This window comes from Coturnix japonica, chromosome 2 (assembly GCF_001577835.2).
Source record: "Coturnix japonica isolate 7356 chromosome 2, Coturnix japonica 2.1, whole genome shotgun sequence".
In the NCBI taxonomy this organism is placed as follows: domain Eukaryota; kingdom Metazoa; phylum Chordata; class Aves; order Galliformes; family Phasianidae; genus Coturnix; species Coturnix japonica.
The window spans coordinates 77,196,197-77,209,150 of NC_029517.1; the positions used below are offsets into that span (position 1 = coordinate 77,196,197).

At 38.0% G+C, this 12,954-nt stretch overlaps 1 protein-coding gene across 3 annotated transcripts in view; it reads left to right on the forward strand.

The window, feature by feature from the left end:
* Positions 1 to 3,756: 3,756 nt before the first annotated feature.
* The window catches only part of VPS41 (VPS41 subunit of HOPS complex), a 98,190-nt gene continuing 88,992 nt past the window's right edge, over positions 3,757 to 12,954 (forward strand). The window contains exons 1-2 of one of the 3 annotated variants that reach the window (XM_015854992.2): positions 3,757 to 3,877; positions 7,630 to 7,668. In XM_015854992.2, coding sequence (XP_015710478.1) covers positions 3,857 to 3,877; positions 7,630 to 7,668 — 60 coding nt within the window. In that variant the 5' untranslated portion in view covers positions 3,757 to 3,856. Of the gene's footprint in view, positions 3,878 to 4,269; positions 4,303 to 5,173; positions 5,252 to 7,629; positions 7,669 to 12,954 lie in introns of those variants that run through there. The other 2 variants (XM_015854993.1, XM_015854994.1) reach the window with 2 other exon arrangements.

Below are 12,954 nucleotides of genomic sequence, written 5' to 3' on the forward strand. Positions count from 1 at the left end.
AGGATTGGAGGAAGGAAGAAAAGATCAAGTAAAATGCTATTTCTAAAAGATTTGAAAATAATTCACTGTAATTTTGAAAAGTGTCAAGTGTTTGGGAACAGGGATCAACTTTTTAAAGGAATTTGTAGCAAAGTTTGTGATATCCTTATCACTCTTTCTTAAAAAACAAACAAACAAACAAAAAACAGAAAACTATTTATATTTAGTTAATTTGCCACAGTGGTGGGACATAGCAATACTGTGTGCTTTCTTTTCTCTCTTTGCCTTTTTGATGATATAGTTAACCACATGAGGTAATCTTTAGATCCAATTAAAGAAGACAGTCACTATGATGTTCGTATTGTACTCCTATTTTTAACAAAAAGTACTTATTTATCTTTGTTAATGACTAATGCTATGAAGAGCTGCATAAGAGCACGATTTTATGAGCACAATTTGCCTACTTTCAAGACACTAAAATATATTCACATGATTCTTTGATTTATAATTAAAAGAGCGTTTATAGTCAGCATCTGTTACTTATCTCAGGAGGAAATTTCATAAAAGTTTTTAGAAGGGGACAAAAAAAAGAAGAAAGCAAACATTTGCAAAACCTTATAATGCTAGAAGGTGAAATAGTATCATTTTTTAAAGTACAAGGGGAAGCTATGGTACAAATTGAAAGTAGCTTCAAAGAAATAATTCTTTGATAGCAAGTGAAAAAAAGAAAAGCCTTTGCAATTTTCTGTCTACAAACAAACTGTAAGAGGAAAACCTTTGAACTTCTATTGTTCTGACAACAATATTAGCTATGTTTTATCCAGCAGAGTGTTTTTAAATGCTATTAAATTACAGACAAAACCGTCTTTTTTTTTTTTTTTTTTTTTTTTCTCCTTTTTTTTACTGAATAAGAAGTGGTGAAAGTGGAGAGAGATAACCCAGCTGAATATTTTGTTGAATGAATCAGTCCTACTTGAGAGCAACTGAGAGCTCTTGGAGCCTGAAATACAATAATCTCTACCAAATGGCATGGATACTTGTTACTTGCTAGGTTTCACAGTAGTCAGGTAGAAAGTGTGTTAAAAGCAAGAGAGAAAAATTCTAGCCAGTATTTAGAATCTGAATGATGGTCAAGGTCCATGTTTCAATGATAATTCCAATTTCTTTGGCAAAAGGTAAATAAAAATACACTGACAGACTCGAATTTTAGAAAGTTGATGGGAATTTCAGTACCCTTTTGTAATTGTTCTGAGGAATTCCTGTCAACTTGGAATTAAACTAGGCACTACAAACATGAAAATCATCATGGTACGTCTGAAATCTTCACCTACAAAGACTTAGGGAAAGTACTACTTTAGGTGAATCAAGTTAAAGCTAGACTATCACTTGAGAAGAATCTGAGCAAAGATGCTCTTCCTAATCTTTAAAGTTAGGTGCTAAGCCGGGATCTCAAACATCTCTCACGTGTACAAGTAACTCCACCAAAACTCCAGATCCACATGCTGGCAGATAGAGCACCTTTTATGGTTAGGGTTGAACATTTATTTCCCCTAGGCAGGAAGTGAACTTATGAAGTCCACCCATGCTAAACTACACCTCAACTTCTCTCCAAAGGTTGACTTGGATGTTCTTAGGACAAAAGATGCTGAATGCTACATATAAGGTGCTGAAAAACGTTCAGACCCACTGTTGTCACTGCAATGTGATGGCTGTCAGCACTTTTGGAAGATGGGGTGTGGGAGAGGTGGCAGAATCAAATTCTCACATGTTAAATTTCCCTGACACAATAAAACCCCATAATCATGGTGGATTGAATTCATACCTTAAGACTAAGGAAGAATAAAAAAAACAAAACAAAACACCAAACCAACACATTTGCACATTTCTGTCAGGCATAAGTAATATGCTGTATGTAAATCACATTGTTTATACCACTTACTCTATTGCAGTGAAAACAGGAACAGCTGTTCTTCAACTGCTCCGTTTGTAACAAATGTGCCTTGTTATATGTTATAATAGCCAAGTTTACAAGATCTGCCATCCTTTCCTTTACACTTTATTTTTTCTTGGCATTTTTAAAGTCAGTTATTAAAGCTCATTCCAGTTTAAAATACATCACAAAATATCTCTGTTTAAGAAAACAAAAAGGAAAAAAAAAAAAAACAGAACCAAAGTTCCAAACTCCTAATCATTTCTTTTCCTAAATGTGGAGCACAAGAAAAAGAACCAAACAAGATAGCAGGCAAACTTTCCTTTCACTACATATACAGTCTTCAAGTACCGGATGATATACAGGACACATCCTGACTCCATTGACAGCAATGGTATTTTTTTCCTTGTTTCATCAGGACTAAGACTGAAGGAGCTCAGAACAAGACCGGAACAATTTTTTTGAGTAAGCTACAGAGCTATCAACAAACAGCTCTTGCAGTCTCTTACAGAAGTTTATTATGACTCTTGTAATCAGTTACATTTCTTGCCAGCGAGATTCTTCAGAGGACCAATACACAAGAACCTACTTCTCATTTCTAGCCTAAATGCACTGAGAATGGTGGAACCTATTTCCTCTCATACCTTTCACTTCAGTAGCACTTTTCCCTCTTCAGCTCCATTTTATTTCTAGACTGAAAAAGCCAGCAGAACAGACCCTGAAACTTCTGTGATCCTTCCAGTTGTCTTTTGCTCCCTTTCATAGAATCACTGAATGGTTTAGACTGGAAGGGACATTCGTGATCGTCAAACTCAAACCACCTGCCAGTCCAACCACCACTGACACTCACTAGATTTGGATTCAACTTTTTCTGAACAAAGGTGGTTTGAAATTTACACTTTATCCCAGCTGAGGTCTTAACAATATCTTGTACAACAGCAGCTTAACATCTTACTCTCAGCAAGTTTGCTGATGACACCAAGCTTGAAGTTGATGCAACAGAAGGAAGGGATGCCATCTGGAGGGACCTGAACAGGCTCAAAAAGTGTGCACACAAGAGCCTAATAAAGCTTAACAAGGCCAAGTGCAAGGTGTTGCACCTGAGTCAAGGCAATCCCAGATAGAAGCACAGACTGGCAGAAGAATTCAATTGAGAGCAGCCACACAGAGTCCCGATGGATGAAAAGTTGGACATGAGCAAAATGCTAATAGTATGCTGGGCTGCATCAGAAGAGAGATGGCCAGCAGGGAGAGAGAGGTGATTGTCTCCTTCCACTCTGCCCTTGTGAGGCCCCATCTGGAGTTCTGTGTCTAAGCCTGGGGATCATCAGTACAGGAAAGAAGTGGAACTGTTGGAATGGGCCTGGAGGAGAGCCAGGAAGATGATCAAAGTGCTGAAGTACCTCTACTATGGAGAAATAAATATTGAGGGAGTTGGGCTTGCTCAGCTTGGATAAAATAAGGCTTTGGAGAGATCTAATCGCAGCCTGCCATTATGAAATGTTAGGAATAATTTTTTATTTTATTTATTTATTTTTTTTATTCAGAGGGTGGTGAGGTACTGGAACAGGTTGTTGTCACATTAATACTATCTGCATTTAACTTCTACTCTATGACCTTACAATCATCTGTTTTCAGCCTAACAGCCCAAGTTGCTAAGCATTATTTATATTATTATTTATATATTATGGGCACTGATAGTTAGTGAGGGTAAGCACGTAGAACTGTAGAAAGAAATGTAGGCTTTGTAAGGTCTTCCTGTCACAGCAGCCCAAATGCTGTTCCGGTGAGCGCTCGTTAATGGGCCTCATCCTCACAGACAGGCAGATCCAATTAGGAAGAGCGAGTTACAAAGGACAGACGAGCCAGCCACCACACAAACTACATTTCCCAGCTGCCTCCGCCCTCCGCCTCCTTGCCCTCACATGACGGCTAGCTGGCCGCGCCATGGCGGAAGCTGCGGAGAAGGTAGAGGCCGAGATGGGCCGTAAGGGCACTGTCCCGCCGATGGGCGAGGAGTTGGACGGGGAGCGGGGAGGCCACTGGAAGCGCAGGGCACGGCGAGCGTGAAAGGCGGGGGGGGAGGCAGCCCTGGCGGCGGGGCTGCGCGGGCCGGCGGCGTGTCGGCAACAGCGCTTGGAGCCTCGCTGAGCTGGAGGAAAGGAGATAGAGGAAGTAAACGGAACCTCCAGTTACCCCCGCCTCGTTAGCTGCGTGTGTCTGAAAGTAGACAGCCGGTAGCGGGGGGTGCTGGGTTTAGGTGACATCTGATATGGAACCCATAGCAGCTGAGGTCGGGTGATTGAAATGCAGCTGGCACCCTTGTAGGGGAGAGATTAAAGGGCTGAAGGAAGGGAAGGGCCTCTCTGGGATGGATGAGAAGCTCACCTGTGGTGAGTGGTGCAGGGGATGTGAATTCATCTCAGTAGTGGAGTCTCCTGAGGATTGGTGCAGCCTTTTAGTGCTTGTGACCTGAGGTTCTCTGGTGGGACTGTCTTCTGTAAAGCACTCCCTTTTCAAACTCACTCCCAAGAAAACAATAAAATTAAAGCTGGAAATGAAGCTTCCAGAGATTTTGTTATGAGAGGGTGGATTCTTTTGCTGGGAGGCTTATTTGTCTAATTTGGTAAACTTTTAACTGTAATAACTCTTCAGAAAGCCCTTAGGTTAAAACCAATCCTGATAAATTTTCTTACCTTTTTTAATAAAGTAAGAGATTAAAACAGTTTGTGGTTTTCATAATCGTGACATAATTAAAGGTACCACACTCTCTTCTGTTTATTTTCTGTACAGTGTTTGTACAGCTTGACTGAAAGGAATGTGTATGTTGTGAATGGAGTCATGCAGTTCCTTTGAAATCCAGGTTTCACAATTTTCCTTTCCCAGCAGGTTTAAGTAATACGATTAAACATCTGGTTTTGTAAACCTTGTATCCACTGTATTAGAAAGCCAAGTTAAAAATCTATTGAAAATTCATATTGGATCTACAGAATGTGAGACTGTAATGATCAGAGATTACTTTGCATTTCTGTGACTTCCTCATCTATTTTCTCTTTCTCTATTCTTAGGCTGTTTGAGCAACAGCATTTGCTATCTGTCTGAAGCGTACTTCCGATTTTACCCTAGAGTCTGAGACCTACTAATGGCAGTCATTTCTACATGATTTGAGACTCTGATCATCTTCTGATTCCCTGCTGAGGAATTTCCACAGTTAGAAGTGGGGTACAATCCTCTTGTTTTGTGAGTCAGTGAAAGGGAGAAGCAACCTGACAGAACCCCAGTTTGCCTGTGCTGGTAGGAGATTTCTGTGGAAAAAGGCTTCTCTCAGCAAGTTTCTAGCAAGTGAGTTAGTTGGTACAAGTTGATTTTAAATACCTTCAGCATAACTGTTGTCAGGGAACAAATACAGTTTCTGCATTTGTTTCCCAAGCCAAGACTCCTTTTGAATTATTCAGTGATATTTTCTTTAGTTAATCAGAAAGAATATAAAACACTTGTCTGAATTTCTGTCCTGTTTATGAAATTTTGCAGCAGCAATTGCAGTGGATTGCTAATACAGCAGCGTTAGCAGCATAGGTTGGTATTCTCATGGTTCACATAGTTTATTTGAATCAACTTATAGTGCATCATGGTTCTGTAGGGCATTATTTTCCAAGGATGGCCTTTCACATAACAACTTGCAATTTAGTGCAATCTTTATTGTTTTGAGTGACAAAATGGATGTAAGGATCAACAGCAAGTAAGCCGTAACTTTGCTGTGCACCTGTGTGAGCCATTCTGTGTGGTGTTACTTAGTGAGCTCCCTCTGAGAATTCTTGTCGCTTTTGTTTCACTACCTCTTGTTTTTCTCAGTAACCAAAACAAAAAGCAAGGGGAAAAATGTAAGTGGTGTAACTGCACTAAAATATCCTGTGTAGAAGCAAAAATGTCACTTGTTCTAAATGCTTATTTAGAGAAAACAGGCAGATTCTTTTTTTTCTTTTTTTCTTTTTTCTTTTTTTTTTTTTCCCAAGCACATTATCCTTCAGATGAAAACTATGAATTGTACGATAATTTCAAAATGATGTATCTGATGTATTTCTGTACAAAGGAGCTGAATATGCAAATCTTAGTGTTCAGAAAACAGGCAAATTTTATGTTAATCTAGTGATATTTTGCAGTGGACTGTGTGTGCTATAGCTTGTCCAATAGGCTGCCAGTTTTGCATCCTGATATTTTAGTTCTCTCATCATTTGGTTATTACAGAACTTAAAATGCAGAGAGATTGTGCTCATATGTAACAAAATTACTATTTTCTGAAAGGTAACTATTCAGGACAGGTGGGGAGACTGAGCCACAGTGATGAAAGTTAAGCCTAACCTTAAAGGATACCTGAGTTTTAATCCCTCCTCATCTCTTCTTGACTTCCATATTCCTTCTACTTGCATTTTCCTATTTTTACTCCTAAATACAGACTATCTAGATAACCATCCCCTGGAGTACGTGGTTTAGAGATGGACCTGGCTGTATGTAGTAAGGTGGCAGCAATCGTGGTTACATCTTGTAGTGAGTTTCAAGTAGAAAAACATAGCTTTACTTCTCTCCCATATCCGGTATCTGTAATCAGTTGCGATGGTCACTAGCAATGAACTTCCAGCAAGTAATGCAGACCAGGCATTTGCTTTTTGCCTAAAGGTGACAGTCAGTGGCTTTTATAAATGGGGAAAATAAATAAACATGGCAAACTAAAGATGACACTGGTCATCAGTGCATTAACTTATTTCCCTTTCCCTTTATCCTTAGACTGTTGGTAACTGTCATTTTCTTCTTTTTCTTTTTTTTTTTCTTTTTTTTTTTTTCCCTTCTCAGATGAAATTCCCTACCTATTTATCATAGTATCCAAATATTACTTTATAAGGTTTGAAATGCTGCCTTCTCACTTGCTCGTTCTTTGCTTGTATCATATTTTGTTGTTAAAATGCTTACATTCATTGTCAGCGTGTTAGTTGCAACCTTTTATTGCAATTGATAGCAATAAATGCGTTAAGTAAATCTTCATTTTGCTGACTTCTTTGAGGAGGCGTTGCATCAGCAGATTTTACCAGTGGACAGGTGAGAGATTAGCAGGAATCAACGTAGATTTTTTATTTTTTTTTTTGGTAGAACAGTAAGATTCATTGTCTTGCCACAGAGAGATGCTTTAAAGTTACAGTTGCTTCAAAGGCAAGAGAAAGCCACTCGGATTGCATTGATATATGAAGGAAGGAAAAAGTCACTACATTCAGACTTCTGTGGAAAATGGCTTGAAGGTGTTTAGTTTTAAAATAACTGTACTAAGTTGAATACAGGAGCTTGTTGCTGGATGATAAGAAAATGCCATTCTGCCTCATAAGTCAAGGCATGAGGCATTGCTTTGTAAAACTTAATGCTTCTGGAGGGAAGGAAGGCTTTCAAAGAGGACATGCTTCACCCTTCCTTTTTGGGCAGGGTACAGTAGTCTCATAGTCACCTGGTGCCACTGAGTGTCAGTGTGGCACTAGATTAGATGCGCGTGATGTAGGTGTGAATGGGAAGGATAACAACTTCTGGAATGTTGAGAATCACTGAACTTTGAGTTGCTTTCATTTTTGTCTCTTAATAAAGGTTTAAAAATACTTTAAAAGGGGAACTATTGCTCACTCATTTAGGGTTATGTATGGACTTAGCTAATTTTCTCTTTTTTTTCTTTGCCCTGTTTTCAGGAAACCAGGTCTAATGAGGAATCAACAGATGAATCTGAGGTAAGCCTGTTAGTCCTCTGTCGGTTTAGAAAAATACAGCCATCACTGGTTTGTTTTGGTAGCTGCTTATTTAGAAGTTCTGCTGGTACAGTATGGTGAGGAATGTTAAGCTGCAATTCAGTTATTTAAGAGGAGCTGTGATTTGCTATTAAGTGCTTCTCTATATTTAAAAATCCACAGTCACCAAATTGTAGGAAACTTAAGAGAAAAATTCAAGTGTATGCACTTCTATTTACATATGAAAGAAATGAAAATTTAATCGACGGTATAATTATATATGCACTGATAGTACGTTAAAGTAAGATATTTTCTTCATCTAGTGCCAAATCCTCACCCTTCAGGCATAGGTACAAAACAGGCGCAAATGCTAATCTGCAGAGTTGTGGATTCTGCAGAGGCCACAGTAGTGGTTTTGGAAAGAATCTTTCAGCAAAGGTGTAGCTTGTTTTACCATGGAATAGCTTCTTCCTCTGCTTTCTGGGTGTGGCTGTGCTGGCACTGTAGGGTGGTCCTAGGAAGAAGCAGAGATTTCTTTGGCCCCTGTGTGTTACTGTATGGGGCAGCTGCTGAGGACGGAGTCTTTTTGGGGTTGGAACTAGATAATCATTGTGGTCCTTTTCAACCCAGACCGTTCTATGACCTATGGCTTTTTGCCTAGGATGAAATATGTTCAGTCTAGAACCACACTGAGTGGTGTGGAGGGACCTTAATGTGAAGTGCTTGTAAACTGTGACCAGGCCAAATACTCAGCATTTTTTAGAATAGTATTGCTAGGTTATTGTACTTTTGTTTATTCTTCATTAAGTATGATACTGCTTTTGTCTAATCAAAGGTGGTATAAAAAATAGTGCTAGAATAACCACGTCTATCTAGATGTTGTTAATGTTTGTTAGTACTATTTGAAGGTTAGCCACTAATCAGGTCAAACTGATAGCTCTGCTTACTTCTTGTTATTATAAATCTATGTGATTTCTTTTGGGTGGCGCATAGTTTGGGATGGATCTTATGGGGGCAGTTCTATAAGCTAGGTTTATAATCCTTGCAGCCAGTGTCCTCTTTGAACCCTTAAAAACAATATTTAAGGCATGGATTTTGTAGAGGTCTTGCCATCACAATAATAAAGGTTTTTACATATACAACTGGTTGCACTTAATTTCATTTAAATTGTTTCCATAAAATTGGAAGTTATTACTATTGGTTTCAGAGATCATATGATGTATACAGGTTATATTACAGCAATCTATTTTATTATGGAGGAAGATAATTTTAAATAACTGTTTTTGAGTAAATGATGTCCCTGTCTGGACTGGATGTATAAACAAAATACAGAATGTGTGTTGTTTTTTTCTGTACCTCTTACATTGTTGTTTCATTGCCTTATTAAAGAATCAAATGCACAGTGATTCTCTTTTATGCAGCAACTCCTTTAATGTCATTCCTTTATTAGCAGTTAATCCTAATTTGCTACCTGCTTGATTTATTTTGAATGGCATGTTCTTTATCAAATGCCAGAATGTTTGCATAGGCTCAGTGGCAAAGCTTTATAATAAACCTCAAATATGGGAGTCCACAAATGTGACCATTTTGAATATGTGTCATCAAAGAGCTCCTCACTGTAAGTTTGCTTACAAATTCTCTCTTCCTAGTAAATTCAGTTCTTAAAGCTGCTTAAATGTGTTTAATACTTCCCATCTGATAAGTCAGAATGTGTAAAATCAAGAGGTATTAATTAGCAGAGGTGATGCATCTGTTCATATGTTAAGCAGGCATTTCAGTGTGTCAGCACTTGTAGAAATGCAGTGAACCTTTCCTGATAACTACAGTACAACTTAGACTTTTATTTCATATCTTTACATATGGTGTTTTGTAAACTTAATTTTCGTCTTAACAGGCTAATATATGACAGGCTGTCTATAACTACCTGAAGGGAGGTTGTTGTGATCTGGGGGTCGGCCTCTTCTCTCATGCAATTGGTGATAGGACTAGAGGGAATGACTTCAAGCTGCGCCAGGGGAGGTTCAGGCTGGACATTAGGAAATATTACTTCCCTGAAAGAGTGGTCAGGCACTGGAATGGACTGCCCAGGGAGGCGGTGGAGTCAGCAACCCTGGAGGTGTTGAAGGAATGTTTTGGTGTTGTGTTGAGGGACATGGTTTAGTGAGAACTGTTGATGATCAGTGGATGGTTGGACTGGATGATCTCGTAGGTCTTTTCCAACCTTGGTGATTTTGTGATTATTCTGTTATGATGAGGAAACGGTCTATCTAATGCCATATTTTAGTTCTCAAAAGAAAAATGTACTTGGCTTGGTAATTTATTTCTGCTCAGTCATTATCTTTGGTGTGTGTTTCATTTTGTTCATTTGTTGGTTTGGTTTGGTTCTTCTGTGTGGTTTGTTGCAAATTGTGCTTATGAGGTATACTTGCTTTACTTCTCACAACTTCTTTATCAAGCAGGATGCATTTGAGGTTGAGCCTGCTCAGGTTTATCAGAAAAGTCCTAGTACAATGTAGTTTCAACAGCTTGTTTGATTTTATTGTGAAGCACCTGGGGCTGTTGGGACTGTCACGTGTGATGAGACCTTAAAAACAGACAAGGAAGTAATCTAACTTTGAGCTGTTCATAAACTGTGGAATAAAAAAAAGTCTTAAAAATTAGGTATGGTCTAAGTCTGACTTTCTGATTTCAAATTATTTATCTGTTTTTGCAGTGTGTCTATTTCAGTAATATCCGACTCTTAACTGAGTTGTTTTCTTTCTGGCAGATCCGTCTTAGCTTTTGTTAGTGAATTAGCAAAAGATGAAGCTAATGAATCTGTAAGACAGTACTCAAGCTTTCTTCTGTAGCAGTGCAACATGGTGGTAAAGTGGGATGCATAAGAGTATTTTTCTGGCATTAAAGTTGTTGCTGCTTTGAAAGTTTTGCTTTTAGTATGAGAATTCTGTTATATTACATAATGGGCCATTGTGAAGTGTCCTAAGGAAAATATTTTACTTTCAACTGATTAAATAAAATTCATGAAATGGAAATGGAGCCTTCCTTCTTGATAAGAGAATCAGAGCAAAGTTATCATCCCGAAATCTGGCTAGTTATTTATTAATGTTTTTTCCTTTCTAATTTACTACTTGGCACACAAGCAGATAGTCTTGTTCCAGTACTTATTTCTATCGCAAGGACTTTTTTCAAAAGAAGTGTCAGTGGAATCATAAAACTAGTGCTTTGGCCTGTAAAACAACTCAGTGATTATGTGAGGAATTTCACTGATTTTTGTGTGCCTTGCATTGCAGACTTAAGTTTTTGTTCTGTATTTTTGGCCTGCTAAATAAAACAAGGAAGGCAGATGCTCATTTTGTGCAAAAAGTTTTGAATAATGATAATTTATATTCTTAAGGTTAAAATGCTGCGTTGATATGTGCCTTGCTCTTTTTCATTAGGTACCTGTGTTTGTTAGTGATCATATCTCTCTGCTGTATAGCGTTGTATGTTTCCATTTGAGCCCTTCCATTTTTATGTCTCCCAGTCTTAATATTTTTGCCTGTTTCCTGATCTTTGATTGCTGATCCCTTGTGTAAAGGATATGTGCATTTAATTTTCTCTTTTAGCTATTTAAACACCACATTACTAAATCATAGGAAAATTTACAGAGGGGAAGGTATTGTAGAAATCCTTTTTTAACCCAGTGTTCAGACCGCTTATGTTGTCATAAGGATATCTCACGGCCATACACTTCTTCCAGTGAAACTGATAGTGTTTTTATTCTTCAAGGTTTTGAAAACAGATCTGAACTTGAACACAGTTATGAAATGTGTAAGCATTAAAAGGAGGACAACAAAAAAAGCCTTGATGTTTTCTTTTCCTTTTCAGTGCTCTCCAGATCTTAAGTCTTGTGTGCTAGGTCTGGATTAGGTCAAAGCAATTAAATCGTTTCAAGTAAATAAAGCATCTGGTAAAAAAAGCTCCTTGTCATACTCAGTTTCCATCAAAATGTCCTCTTAACATGGAGTGCTGAGCACTGGGCTGGAAGAGGTGAGCTCTTCTGTGGCTAGTAGCTTTTGAAGGAGCATCACCAATGCAACAAAAAATTAATGAGAAGTAGACTTGGCTACTGTAATTCAGTCCAACTTGCAGCTTTTTTGTTTTCTGTATGACCTTTTGTGAATCATTTCATGTCATCATGCTTCTGTCTTTATTATTGAATAACTCTATACTAGGTTGCTTTTTTTTTTTTTTTTTTTTTAATTTCCAGTTTTAAAAACATAAGCCAGGAGAAAAATATTTAGGAAACATATTCTGTTCCACATATCTGAGCAGTCTGGAGAGTCATTGCTTCTCCTTGCATGGCTCTAAGTGACACTGGCCTTTTAAAGAGGGAGAAGAGAAGAAAAATACATATAAATTCCAAATAGAAAGTTATCCTCCTTATTAATGAGAAAATGTATCATGCAAATTATTTATCAATTTGAGTCAGTAGGATGAGCGTGGTAAATTATTTATTGGAGTTTAAATGGAATTTTTTCATATATTAATTAGAAAAACAAGTTTACAGTGACTAGTAACTAACATAATATACATCGTTAGAGGATTGACTTGCAGGAGAAATGGATTGCTGCTAAATTCTTTTAATATCTTTTGGTTTTGGGTAAAGATTACATACTTCATTTAATGAGCTATTAATATTAACCAAAGTGTCTGTTCTGCCTGTGTGTTGCAGAATACGTAAAAATACTGCTCAGGTTACAGAAATGAAATGCAATTGCAAAGCTGGTGTGTTAACTGAGTATGCAGATGTGGCCTTTCCAAAAGACTAAATGCATTCATCTGGGTAGAATAACACCGAGGGGTAGAAAATGGAAAGCAGTGGGAACATTCAGCTGTTAGCCTTCTAGCTCTTTCATTGTGGTGAGTGGGTGAAAGGAACTTTAAAAATTACTGTTTCCAAAACCGCACTGTAGTGCTTTTGTATGCAGTACATCACAAGGTGGCAACTGCTCAAGTAGGGTTTGTGAAGGAAACAAATGCTTGCCCAAGTTCCTTACTCAGCAAAGGGAAAATAGAAGTAGAAATGTGTAGTTTTGTTGAGAGTTGAACTGTTTGGATTTTTCACTCATGGAATTGGATCTGGACGTGGAAGATCAAACAGCCTGTCCTGTGCTGCCTCTGAGTGTGGTACAGTTGAAGTGGATGGAATGATCCTGTGTTGGTTGTTTTTTTTCTTTTTTTTTTTTTTTTTTAAATTCCTGAAGCGGAATCGTGTAAAAGTTTTCGGATATTTTTTGCCCTGCACGA